General features: G+C 40.7%; 1 protein-coding gene across 1 annotated transcript in view; it reads left to right on the top strand.

Annotated features, from left to right (window-relative positions):
- The window catches only part of LOC105492566 (minichromosome maintenance complex component 6), a 38418-nt gene extending 28565 nt beyond the window's left edge, over positions 1–9853 (top strand). The window contains exons 14-17 of the mRNA XM_071072669.1: positions 1553–1688; positions 3342–3497; positions 5045–5184; positions 9344–9853. Coding sequence (XP_070928770.1) covers positions 1553–1688; positions 3342–3497; positions 5045–5184; positions 9344–9460 — 549 coding nt within the window. The 3' untranslated portion in view covers positions 9461–9853. The remainder of the gene's footprint in view (positions 1–1552; positions 1689–3341; positions 3498–5044; positions 5185–9343) is intronic.
- Positions 9854–13118: the final 3265 nt, after the last annotated feature.

Below are 13118 nucleotides of genomic sequence, written 5' to 3'. Positions count from 1 at the left end.
TAATTATATATTCTTGTGTGTGTTAGGATTTTCTTTTGGACTTTCTATTCTGTTTCATTGAGTCTTATCAGCTCCTCTTACATTGGTACCATGATGTTTTAATCTATGGGACTTTGTAGTTTAAATGTAGGGCTAGTTCCAGCGCATTGTTCTCTTTCAGCTGTTAGGAACTTAGAAATCAGCTTGCTCTGTTTTAAAGAAAAACCTGGTATTTTTTATCAGTATAACATTCAATTTATATTAACTTGAAGAATTGAAAACATCTTTATGATTTTTCCTATTCAATAGGATAGCACTTAGAATAGGTTAGGTTGTACTACTATAAAATCTCAGTTGCATAAAACAATTTTTTTGCTTTGCTACACATCCATTAGGTCATCAGGGGACTCACCTTGTCAAGTTACTCAGAGATTCAGGCTGATATAAAGGCTTGATCTTGACATATGCTTTTATGATGACAGAAAGCAGGGAAGAGAAGGTGGTGAGCCACGTGCTTTCTCCACCTTCTATCCAGAAATGGCACATACTCACATTTCATTCGCCAGAGAAATTAACATGGCCACCCTAAGTTCAAGTGGATAGAGAAATGCCTTCCTACCAGGTGCCCCGAATGAGAAGAGCAAACATTTGTGAACAGTTCTGATTACCACAAATACCACAAATACCTTTCCACTTAAGTCTTTTGTTTCACTCAGTAGTGTTTTAAACTTTTCTTCATATGTTTTTTGACATTTCTTATTGAATTTATTTCTTGATATTTTATCATTTTTGTTGGTACTGGAAGTAGGCTTTTTTTCCATTTCATTTTCTGTCCGGTTTCATTGCTGGTTGTTTTTTTGGTTTTTGTTTTGTTTTTGAGATGGAGTCTCGCTCTGTCGCCCAGGCTGAAGTGCAGTGACGCAATCTCGTCTCAGTGCAACCTCTGCCTCCCAGGTTCAAGTGATTCTTCTGTCTCAACCTCCCAAGTAGCTGGGATTACAGGCATGCGCCACCATGCCCAGCTAATATTTTGTATTTTTAGTAGAGATGGGGTTTCTTCATGTTGGTCAGGCTTGTTCTCTAACTCCCAACCTCAAGTGATCTGCCTGCCTCTGCCTCCCAAAGTGCTGGGATTATAGACGTGAGCCACGATGCCTGGCCTAGTTCTTATGCGATGTATATGTCTTTGGGTTCATATGATATGTATATATGTTTGTATTTCTACAAGTATATACTTAGGAGTGGAATTGTTGGGTCATAGGTTAATGCATGTTTTTCTGCCAAACAGTTGTGTCAATTTCTGTTTTCACCTGCTGTAAATGAGAGTTGTTCTACCTTCTTGTCAACACTTGATATTGTCAGTCATTTTAGCCATTCTGGTGAATTTATAGTGCTGTCTCTGTGTATGTAAGAGAGAGAATGAGAGAGGGTGTTTGTGAGAAAATCAAAGCAACACTGAGAGTGTGTGTGTTTGTGAGAAAACCAAAATACATACTACTGTGATTTCATTGGGAGAAAATCTGTTTGGTATATCAAGAAAAGTAACTGAATTACTTCATCATTATTGGTTTAGGTCCAACCTAAACATGTGAAGGAAGCTTTCCGGTTACTGAATAAATCAATCATCCGTGTGGAAACACCTGATGTCAATCTAGATCAAGAGGAAGAGATCCAGATGGAGGTAGATGAGGGTGCTGGTGGCATCAATGGTGAGATACTTGTTCATATGACTGTTTTGGAGTTAGGGACCAAAACATTTTCTGAGATGTCATGTGGTAGAAGTACACCTGCTGATGGTTAATGAAATCTATGGTAGCAAAAAGGAAAAAGCAGATACTGAATTCTATTAACTGTTTATAAGTTAAAATGAAATTAAATAGTTGATATATATATACTTGGCCGGTGCGGTGGCTCTCACCTATAATCCCAGCACTTTGGGAGGCTGAGGCAGGCGGATCACAGGGTCAGGAGTTTGAGAACACCCTGGCCAATATGGTGAAACCCCGTCTCTACTAAAAATGCAAAAATTAGCTGGGCGTGGTAGAGACTGCCTGTAGTCCCAGCTACTCGGGAAGTTGAGGCAGGAGAATCTCTTGAACCCGGGAGGCGGAGGTTGCAGTGAGCTGAGACCGCGCCACTGCACTCCAGTCTGGGTGACCGAGCGAGACTCTGTCTCAAAATATATATATGTATTTGAGAGACTAAAATAAAAGGCACCAAAATGGTGATAATAGACATAAATCCCTTCGGTTTTACCCTAATTTGTATTGTTGTTTAGCTTCTGAATTTAAAACATGGTTTAAATCACATTAGAACAGAAAAATACTAGAAATTTTATTTATTTTGAGATGGAGTCTCATTCTGTCACCCAGGCTGGAATGCCTTGGCACACTCGTGGCACTGCAGCCTTAACTTCCTGGGCTCAAGCAGTCCTTCTCCCTCAGCCCCTTTAATAGCTGGGACTATATGCCCATGCCACCACTCCTGGCTAATTTTTTGAAAATTTTTTGTAGAAACAGGATCTCGCCATATTGCCCAGGCTGGTAGAATTTTTTATTTTGTATACAGTACTGCAAGTGGACTTTCAGATTGTGAAATCTTTATATCTCTGATCCCTCACATTCCTCCCGTTAGTTTTTGTCTTTACTAGTAGAGTTTATACATTTGCTTCTAATTTATTTGAAAATTATTATATTATCTGTATAACTGTATGCTTGGTTTATTTTTGTTTTTTTGTTTTTTTTTTTTTGAGACGGAGTTTTGCTTTTGTTGCCCAGGCTGGAGTACAATGGTGCAGTCTCATCTCACTGCAACTTTTGCCTCCCGTGTTCAATCTATTCTCCTGCCTCAGCCTTCTGAGTAGCTGGGATTACAGGCACCCACCACCACACCCAGCAAATTTTTGTATTTTTAGTATAGACAGGATTTCACCATGTTGGCCAGGCTGGTCTCAAACTCCTGACCTCAGGTGGTCTGCCCGCCTTGGCCTCACAAAGTCCTGTGATTACAGGCGTGAGCCACTGCAACTAGCCAGTTTATTTCATTTTTCATTTTTATTTTTTGACAGAGGAGGTCATGTGGGAATGTATGCTTGTTTTAAAATTAGTATTAAGGCTGGGTGTGGTGGCCCACGCCTGTAATCCCGGCACTTTGGGAGACCAAGGCAGGAGGATCACTTGAACCCAGTAGTTTGAGACCAGCCTGGGCAACATAGCAAGACCCTGTCTCTAAAACAAACAAAATAATAATAATTTTTAAAAGTGAAAAAATCAGTATTAAATATAAGTAGTATATTTGTAAATGCTTGACAAGCAGATGTTAGGGGCACAAAAATAGATTCAGGTGGTCAATTTTTCACTTAGGTCATGCTGACAGTCCTGCTCCTGTGAATGGGATCAACGGCTACAGTGAAGACATAAATCAAGAGTCTGCTCCCAAAGCCTCCTTAAGGCTGGGCTTCTCTGAGTACTGCCGAATCTCTAACCTTATTGTGCTTCACCTCAGAAAGGTGGAAGAAGGTGAGGCTTACCTGGTACTGCTTACATGCTCGGTCACTTCTGTAAGCTCTGTTCACATAGGCCACTTGTGATTGCCAAACTTCGTGTTGTTCTGTTGGAAGAAAGGATAAGTTGTTAGATAAACTCACTTTAGCAAAGTAAATTTGTGGAGTATCAGCATACCTGCCAGCCTGCACATTTCTTCACAAGCTTATTGTCAGGCAGAGGTTTGTAGGTCCTTCTTTTTAACATTCTAAGCCTATTTTAATAACTTTGGGACCCGATAACATATGAAGCAGAACATACAAATGTTTTTACAAATGCAAAATTACTATTCCCTTACAATGGTCCTGCTTAAAACAGCTGGACCCTTAGGGTATATTTTAACAGTAATGAATTGAACCCAGAAATCTGTACTATCAAAAGGCCATTGTAGACTAGAAATGGAGTAAAATCCTCATCTAGTTATTAGTAAAGTGTGGCATCTGGACACTAGTACGCTTCCTACCCTTAACTGCTTTACCATGCTATTCAAAGTTTCATCACCCTACAGTTAACTACAAAGCGGAAGGAAAAATTATGAATTCAAGATGTTGAACCTAAACTTCTACTTGATAGTTAAGCATCAGATAATTCTTGATTAAAAGCCCCAAGGATGGCTTGTGCCGGCTTCCTGGAATATTTTGTCATCACAGTATTTGCTCTGCTATGAAAGAAGAGAACAAGAGATTGTCGTTTCTGCTCTTGTTCCCTTGGGAACTTTAGACCAGTAAGAGAGAAGGCAACAAAGTGGCCACTAGGACACCTCAGCTTTTGTCCTCATTCCCATCTTGCACAAAATGATTTGGAAACTCAAGGTGTTCTTGATTCATGTTATATGTCATTATTCTCTTTCTCCCTCATACAGCTAAGTTTTAAACATAGCAGAAGTTGAGTTTTATGATAGTTAGTTATCCAGGTCCAAACATTTCCTATGTGTTGACAGTTCTACCAGGACTTTCTAAAAGTCTGGTAGACATTGGACTTGTTAAAAGAAGCAGGCAGTTCAGTTAGTAAGATGAACCTTGCTAAAATAAACAGGTAATTTTTTATTTTGAGTGAATACTCATAAATTTTACTTAAACTCCAGTTCCATAAAGCCTTACCCTTTCTACAGAGGAAAAGTTGTTGTATATCAGAATTTTTGCTTGCTATTGCTTCATTCCTAATTTATGGTTTTAGTTTCTGTTGGCAAACATTCTCAGAGGTGGTAAAGCATAAGAAGATGAAGAAAAGACCTTCATACTTTGAAATCTTAATAGCTTTAAGAAACGTATTTCTTATAATCTATTTTATTAGGTTTCTCTCCTTATGGATAAAGGAAGGCATGCTTTAATACAAGTGATATGACTTGTTATTTCAGGCTTATGCTAGAACATTGCGGACCTTATGTCAGCAGATGTACTTTCGGACAGCTTGATGTTTATCTAATCTGTACATTACCTTGTTGTGTATGTGGCAGAAATTTAACCAAGCACTGACAGTACAATTTGCTAGGTTAATTTAAATGTGTTTTTTTTTTGTTGCAGAAGAGGACGAGTCAGCATTAAAGAGGAGCGAGCTTGTTAACTGGTACTTGAAGGAAATCGAATCAGAGATAGACTCTGAAGAAGAACTTATAAATAAAAAAAGAATCATAGAGAAAGTTATTCATCGACTCACACACTATGTAGGTGCAGAAGTGCGCTTGTTCTGGTATCAGGGAGGGAGGAAGTTCATGCCCTGTATCTGCAGGTTCACTAGTGAAATTTTTTTTGACCTTTGTTTGTTTTGAATCATTGGAGTATAGTCAGAAGTATGAGTTGTAAAATAAGGGAGAATTAACAGCAGGTAAATGACTTATTTCCTCTGCTGAAACAAGCAGAATTTAGGTTAAGTCTCAGAAGGTGGGATTGAGGTCTTACTAGTTAGGTGTTTTAAGCTTCTGTTTCCCACCCTCCTATTTGCCCTTGGTCGTACTGCTGTCACCTACTCCCTATGTTTCATTTTCCTCACATTCTTAGTTCCCACCTTACCCAACCCAATAGTAAATCTTCTGTCTTGCTTGTTTGGTGAAACCTCAAACTTGGTTAAATATAACTTTTTTTTTCTTGTATCCTTTTCTGAGCAGCTGAAATTATCTGGAGAAAAGCATACAATTGTGAGCCCAGTCTTATTTAAATTGATGACCAGAAGTCTCAAGTGGATAGTTCTTATTGTCTCATTAACCTCATGACAGCACTGCCCAGTGCAATTCCTTTTCCCTGGTCAGCTCTTTGCCTCACTCTCTCACAGGACCATTGCATGCCTTCTCTCCACTCCTGTCAGCTGGCCATTCGCAGTACTCAGCCTGTCCACAGCTTTGTCACAGTTGATCACTCCTAGAAATACTGTCTTCTTAACTTGGTTCTGAGTCACTATATCTTCCTGGGGCTTCTTTCTCACTGGTTATTCTCTCTTAGTCTCTTTACCTGAATCTATCTTTTTTTTGAGACGGAGTTGCGCTCTTGTTGCCCGGACTGGAGTGCAATGGCACAGCTCACAGCAGCCTCCGCCTCCCGGGTTCAAGTGATTCTCCTGTCTCATCCTCCCAAGTAGCTAGGATTACAGGAGCCTGCCACCATGCCCAGCTAATTTTTGTTTTTGTTTTTTTTTTCAGTAGAGACAGGGTTTTGCCATGTTGGCCAGGCTGATATAGAACTCCTAACCTCAGGCGATACACCCACCTTGGCCTCCCAAACTGCTGGGATTAGAGGTGTGAGCTACCATGCCTGGCCTGAATCTTCTTACTTTACTCGCAGATTGCTTACATTCATTACCTAAGTGATCTCATTTGGTTTTATGAATTTACCCATCTACTGATGACTTCCACATTTATGTCACCAGCTCTCACCACTCCTGTAAACTCCAGATGTGTAGAGCTGGTTGCCTACTGAGAGCATTGATAACAGGCATCTCGTGCTTAATGTGTTCAAAAACAGAGTTGTTCTTACTCAATTGCTATAGGCCAAACGCTTTGAAATTGTCTTTGACTCCTTGATTCCACTCTCGTCTCACAACTCCTCTTCAGCAGCAAATCCTCTGACCCCTACCTTCCATGTGTGTATATTTTCTGTTCTCTTTTTGCTGCCTTCACCAGCCCACCCAAGCCACCAGGCATGGACTGTTGCAGGAGCCTCATAATTGTCCCTTTTTTTGTATTAGCGTCTTGCTTAGCAGCCAGATAAGTCTTTTTAAAATATAAATCAGATTATTTTACTGCCCTCTCTTCTAGTGCTTCTCTCATATAAGAATGAAATTCAGCCTCCTTTTCATGGCCTGCAGAACTATATACAATGTAACCCCGTCCCCTCATTCACCTCATTTCACAGCAGTCTTCCCCTTGCCCATTCCACCCCAGTGACAGTGGCCTTGTTCCCTAGACACACCAAATATGAGGGCCTTTGCACTCACCCTTTGTTTTTTTCCCTAGATACCCTCCTCCTCTCCTGTGTCTGCTCAAATGTTACCTCTTCAAAGAAGCCTTTCTTGCTAGCCTGCCAAAATAATAGCCTTCTGCTCTTGCTGTCACCCTGCCTTGTATTTCTTCATAATGTTTAACATGGCCCAGCAGTATATTCTTTATTTAAGTGGTTAGTTTGTGTCTCTTATAGAGTATAAGCTCTGTGAGGGTAGAGACTGCCCCAGGAGCTACAGTGGTGCCTGGCACATAGCAGGATCAAATATATGTTGAATGATTCAATTTTCCTATTATGGCCGGGCGCGATGGCTCAAGCCTGTAATCCCAGCACTTTGGGAGGCCGAGACAGGCGGATCACGAGGTCAGGAGATTGAGACTATCCTGGCTAACACGGTGAAACCCCGTCTCTACTAAAAAATACAAAAAACTAGCTGGGCGTGGTGGTGGGCGCCTGTAGTCTCAGCTACTCGGGAGGCTGAGGCAGGAGAATGGCGTAAACCCGGGAGGCGGAGCTTGCAGTGAGCCGAGATCCGGCCACTGCACTCCAGCCTGGGCGACAGAGCAAGACTCCATCTCAAAAAAAAAAAAATTTCCTATTATGTGGCAGACATTTAACTGTTGTGCCAATTCACAGTGCTCACTATGTAAATATTACAGAGGTCATGTATTGGGGTTGTGTCTTCTGAAAAACCCTCTTACTGTGTGTGATTATTGGGGAGTAGGGAGATGTAAGAAAAGCTACTCAGATCAGGGCCTAGAGTTGCTTTCTAGTGGCGGGACATGTCTATGTGCTCCTTGGGATCAGCGTAAAGTAAAACGACCCAGGCAAGGAATCTACTTCAGGACTTTGGAACATATTGTGAAGCTAACTGATCTAAACTTGAATTAATTAATTACTTATTTATTTATTTGAGACAAAGTCTTGCTCTGTTGCCCAGACTGGAGTGCAGTAGCAGGATCTCAGCTCGCCGCAACCTCCGCCTTCTGGGTTCAAGTGACTCTCTTTTTTTTTTTTTTTTTTGAAACGGAGTCTCGCTCTGTCGCCCAGGCTGGAGTGCAGTGGCCGGATCTCAGCTCACTGCAAGCTCCGCCTTCCTGGTTTACACCATTCTCCTGCCTCAGCCTCCCGAGTAGCAGGACTACAGGCGCCTGCCACCTCGTCTGGCTAGTTTTTTTTGTTTTTTTTTTTGTATTTTTTAGTAGAGATGGGGGTTTCACTGTGTTAGCCAGGATGGTCTCGATCTCCTGACCTCATGATCCGCCCGTCTCGGCCTCCCAAAGTTCTGGGATTACAGGCTTGAGCCACCGTGCCTGGTCTCAAGTGACTCTCTTATCTCAGCCTCCAGAGTAGCTGGGGTTACAGGCGCCCGCCACCACACCCAGCTAATTTTTGTATTTTTAGTAGAGATGGTGTTTCACCATGTAGGCCAGGCTGGTCTCAAACTCCTGACCTCAGGTGATCCACCCGCCTCAGCCTCCCAAAGTGCTGGGATTACAGGCGTGAGCTGCTGCGCCTGGCCTGGATTACCTTTTAAAATTTGGTTTACCACCTGAACTAATTTGCTACAGAAAACTAGAGAGCTTATACTGTGCTGATCAGATATGCTTCCTGTGAAGGTATGTTAACACATAGAGTGAGTGCTTGGAAGTGTCCAGTCCAACTTCAGGAGTAGATTTGAAAGGGCAATTTTTAAAAAAGTGTTCAGTCCCCCTTAGTGGCATCAGCCTTTATACTGTGGAGCTTTGCCAAACTTCTTAGGATCAAATCACAATTTGCTGAGTTCCTTTCTATAGGCTTGGCTAGGAGCTCTTCTCATTTGTGGACATTTTTGACTGACCTATAATTATATCATGGGCTTAAAATCTGTCATCAAGATCTTAAGCTAGATGGCATGTTCTACCTTTTTTTTATTAGTTCAGAGTGAAAAATTTTTCAGATGAATTTTCTTCATAGATTGTTCTCCTAACTCTATGAAATGGTGGTATATGAAGAAGTTCAGTGGTCAGTAATTAAAAATTGCTGAACGATATTAAGTATGAAACAGAATTCCAGTTAATTAGAAGATTTTGCAGAATTGTTTAACCTTAAAATTCAAGCATTGCTTCCTTTTTTGAAGTTATATTTACAAGCATTTGATGTAATATATTTAAGTATTTCTTAATTTTCCACAAGGGGTTTATGGTATGAAAAGGTCAGCATCCTACTAGAAATAGGGTTTAGCAGAGCACTGATAGTGACTTTTGAAGTGTGGTCCTTTTCCTAAGAGTTTCTAGTTGGGAAATGAAAGAAAATGTTGATAGCAAACACTCAGAAGAAGGGTCAAGTCTTATATCTGGACATTGGTATAATACTGCTTGAAACCTGAGGACAAATATTTGTGTTTCACAGGATCATGTTCTCATTGAGCTCACCCAGGCTGGATTGAAAGGCTCCACAGAGGGAAGTGAGAGCTATGAAGAAGACCCCTACTTGGTAGTTAACCCTAACTACTTGCTCGAAGATTGAGATAGTGAAAGTAACTGAACAGAGCTGAGGAACTGTGGCACACCACCTCGTGGCCTGGAGCCTGGCTGGAACTCTGCTAGCGACAGAAATGTTTCTGGAAGTGATGCTTCAAGATTTGTTTTCAGAAACAAGAATTGAGTTGATGGTCCTGTGTGTCACATTCATCACAGGTTTTATACCGACACAGGCTTCAGCACTTGGGTGTGTTTCCTGTCCCAGTGAAGTTGGAACCAAATAATGTGTGGTCTCTATAACCAATACCTTTGTTTTCATGTGTAAGAAAAGTCCCACTACTTTGAAGGTATGTGCTGTCTTATTGAGCAAATAACTTTTTTTCAATTGCCAGCTACTGCTTTTATTCTTCAAAATAAAATAACTTGTTCTAAAGTTGTCCATTGGATTTCCTTCTACTGTACCCTGATTATTGCTTCCATCTACTTGTGAATGTGAGTCTTTCCCTTTCTGCTTAATCTGGAGTGAAGGGGTAGAACTGTGGCATTATGGATTAGGTTTCTATGAGAAGGAGTCATTAGAGAATTCATGAAAGCTAGAGGCCTTGGAGATGACTTTCCAAGGTTAATTCCAATTTTTTTTTTTAAGTTTATAAAAATTAAAAGTTTATTGTACTTTTTAAAATTACTGTTTAATTTATTTTACTTCTGTGTCCTAAGGGTAATTTCTCAGGATTGTTTTCAAATTGATTTTTTAGGGGAAGTAGGTCATTTGCTATATTATAAGCTATCCTCAAATTTTATGGTCTTCCAGGAAACGTTATTACCATTTATGATACTAACAGTTCCTGAGACTTAGCTATGATCAGTATGTTCATGAGATGGAGCAGTTCCTGTGTTGCAGCTTTTAACAACAGATGGCATATCTGGGACCTGCAGGGCCAATTAGGGAAATGTAGTAGTTCCATGTTCTATATGGTGAGCTTATAAATAGTAACTTCACTTTCTGCTGACTTGAAAAGGATGGGGTGAGATGAGGGGGCCTGGAAATGGATAGAGAATTTACATAGCAGATGCAGGGTATAAGCTGTCAAGGATGTTTTTAATGAGGGTGGGAGGGCCCTTGACACTGTGATGAGGAACCTCTGGGGTGCAGGATCTCAGACTTCCTGTTGGGGGAGTGATAATGGTACTAGCATAGCACAAACACCAGGCGGGACATTGTAGTGAAAATTTAGGAGACAGCAAGAAAGAACCCTCTCCCACTTGTATTAGGAAGAGCATCTTCCTGCACTGACTTCATAAGGAAAATGGGGTGCAGAGATCTTAAAACATTATGATTGGAACTTGAACTTTGACTATTTACTAAAGGAAATTTTACGTCCAGGAAAGGTACATTCATTTTTGGCAAATGCGTCCACTCCCAGTCCTGCCCTTAATGAGAGTGGGGGCTCCAGAACAAGGTGAGATAATTACTGCATATCCCCTTTTCCCACATCTGAGTATGTGTCCTTATGTTTCCACACATTCAGTTTCTCCATGTGGTACTTGTCAGGGAGGTGAGGTGGTTAATGGATAATGGATCATATATGAGACCTTTGTGAAGAAAATTAGACAAATATTTAAGATAAGTGGATAGACATTATAGAATGGAAAGATTTGAATGCCATAAATTGTCAACTGATATATTAATACATTTTTAACCAAATCCCAACAGACACCCATCAATAAGGAAATTATTACATAAGCTGTGGTACAGCTACACTGTGAGATACCCACAGACAAAATTGAGGTAGACCTAGATGTTTTGAAATTGAAGTATCTCTAGGACACATGGGAAAGAAAATGTGCAAATACAGTCAAGACGATTCTGGGGAAAAGGATGATAGAAGAGGCCTTGCCCTATCTGAAAGCAAAAAGTACTGCACAAGTGTAGAAATTAAGATCAGTAACGACTGGCACGTGAACAGATAAATCAGTCGCAACAGTAAAAAGTCCAGAAACATCTATGCACATATAGGTTTTTCGTTTGATAAGGTGACATTTCAAATATTAGAGGAAGGGTAGCCTATTCAGTGTTAGAAATTAGCCTGCCACACAGCATACCCAAGTTAAAATTCAAGATGCGTTAAGAGATTTAAAGATAAAAGGTGAGTACGCACATATAGTTAGATATTTAATAGCAGATATAAGTGCTAATGTTTGATAGCATAATAGGGTGACTAGTTAGCAACAACGTGTCGTATATTTCAAAGTAACTGGAAGAGAGAACTTGAAATGTTTCCGGCACACAGAAATGAAAAATATTCAAGGTGATGGGTACCCGAAATATGCTGACTTGATCATTACGCATTCTGTGCACACAAAATAACGCATGTACCCCATAAATACGTAAAATGTGTCAATTTTAAAAAGGGAATTTGAAAAACAACTGAAGGAAGTCAATCACGTTTTCCATGAACCTCCTCCCTCCCTCTTTTCTGCCACTCCAAAGCTGTGTGGGCCTACTGTGCGAGAGTCTTAATCCTGCCAAATACAAAGCAGCATATTTGTTACTGAAAAAAATGTTCTTCCGTAGGATTACCATTTTGTATCTATATTTTGAAAACAAGTTGTTAGAAATGTTTTATAATGTCATTAGTGTCAGGAACTGGCATTTTAAGAATTGTGCCTGTGATGAAGATCCATTAAATCACAAAGTATGTTAAAGGTCACAAAAGCAAAATACTGTCTAAGGCTAAGGCCCACATGGGACAGTCTAATACCCATGAGTACTCTACTTGTCTTGATGTCTGAGCTTTGCAGTGCAATGTGAATTTGAGCAGCCACAAATCTATTAGTAGAAAGCAAGACAGATTAATATAGGTTAAAACAATGGTGTAAACACATTTCTCCCAATAATTATCTCTTTTCCTGGGATCAACTTGTATGAAACCTTGTCAAAATGTACTCCACAAGTATGTACAATTATTATGTATTTTAAAAATAAAAACAAATGGCAAATATTGAAAACAAGAACGAATACTCAAGTAGATTTGTCACAGGATTTTTATAAAAAGATGGTACCAGGTAATACATCTTTAAAGAGTATAGGCTCCTCTGCCAACGTAGTAACCACTTTCTATTCCTTTACTTTCACTTAATAGGCTTGCTTTCACTTAAGAAAAAAAAAGCAAGGCACAGTGGCTCACACCTGTAATCCCAGCACTTTGGGAGGCCGAGGTAGGTAGATCACATGAGGTCAGGAGTTCGAGACAAGCCTGGCCAACATGGACAAAACCCATCTCTACTAAAAATACAAAAATTAGCCAGGCATGGTGGCGGGGTGCCTATAATTCCAGCTACTCGGGAGGTTGGGGCAGGAGAATTGCTTAAACCCAAGAGGTGGAGGTTGCAGTGAGCTGAGATCATGCCACTGTACTCCAGCTTGGGTGGCACCACCACCAACAAAGATTCCCGCCGGGCACGGTGGCTCACGCCTGTAATCCCAGCACTTTGGGAGGCCAAGGCGGGTGGATCACAAGATCAGGAGATCGAGACCATCCTGGCTAACACGGTGAAACCCCGTCTCTACTAAAAACACAAAAAAATTAGCCAGGCGTGGTGGCGGGTTCCTGTAGTCCCAGCTACTCGGGAGGCTGAGGCAGGAGAATGACGTGAACCCGGGAGGCGAAGCTTGCAGTGAGCCGAGATCGCGCCACTGCACT

This window comes from Macaca nemestrina, chromosome 11, assembly GCF_043159975.1.
Source record: "Macaca nemestrina isolate mMacNem1 chromosome 11, mMacNem.hap1, whole genome shotgun sequence".
Classification (NCBI taxonomy): Eukaryota; Metazoa; Chordata; class Mammalia; order Primates; family Cercopithecidae; genus Macaca; species Macaca nemestrina.
This window is presented reverse-complemented; position numbering and strand designations above follow the sequence as displayed.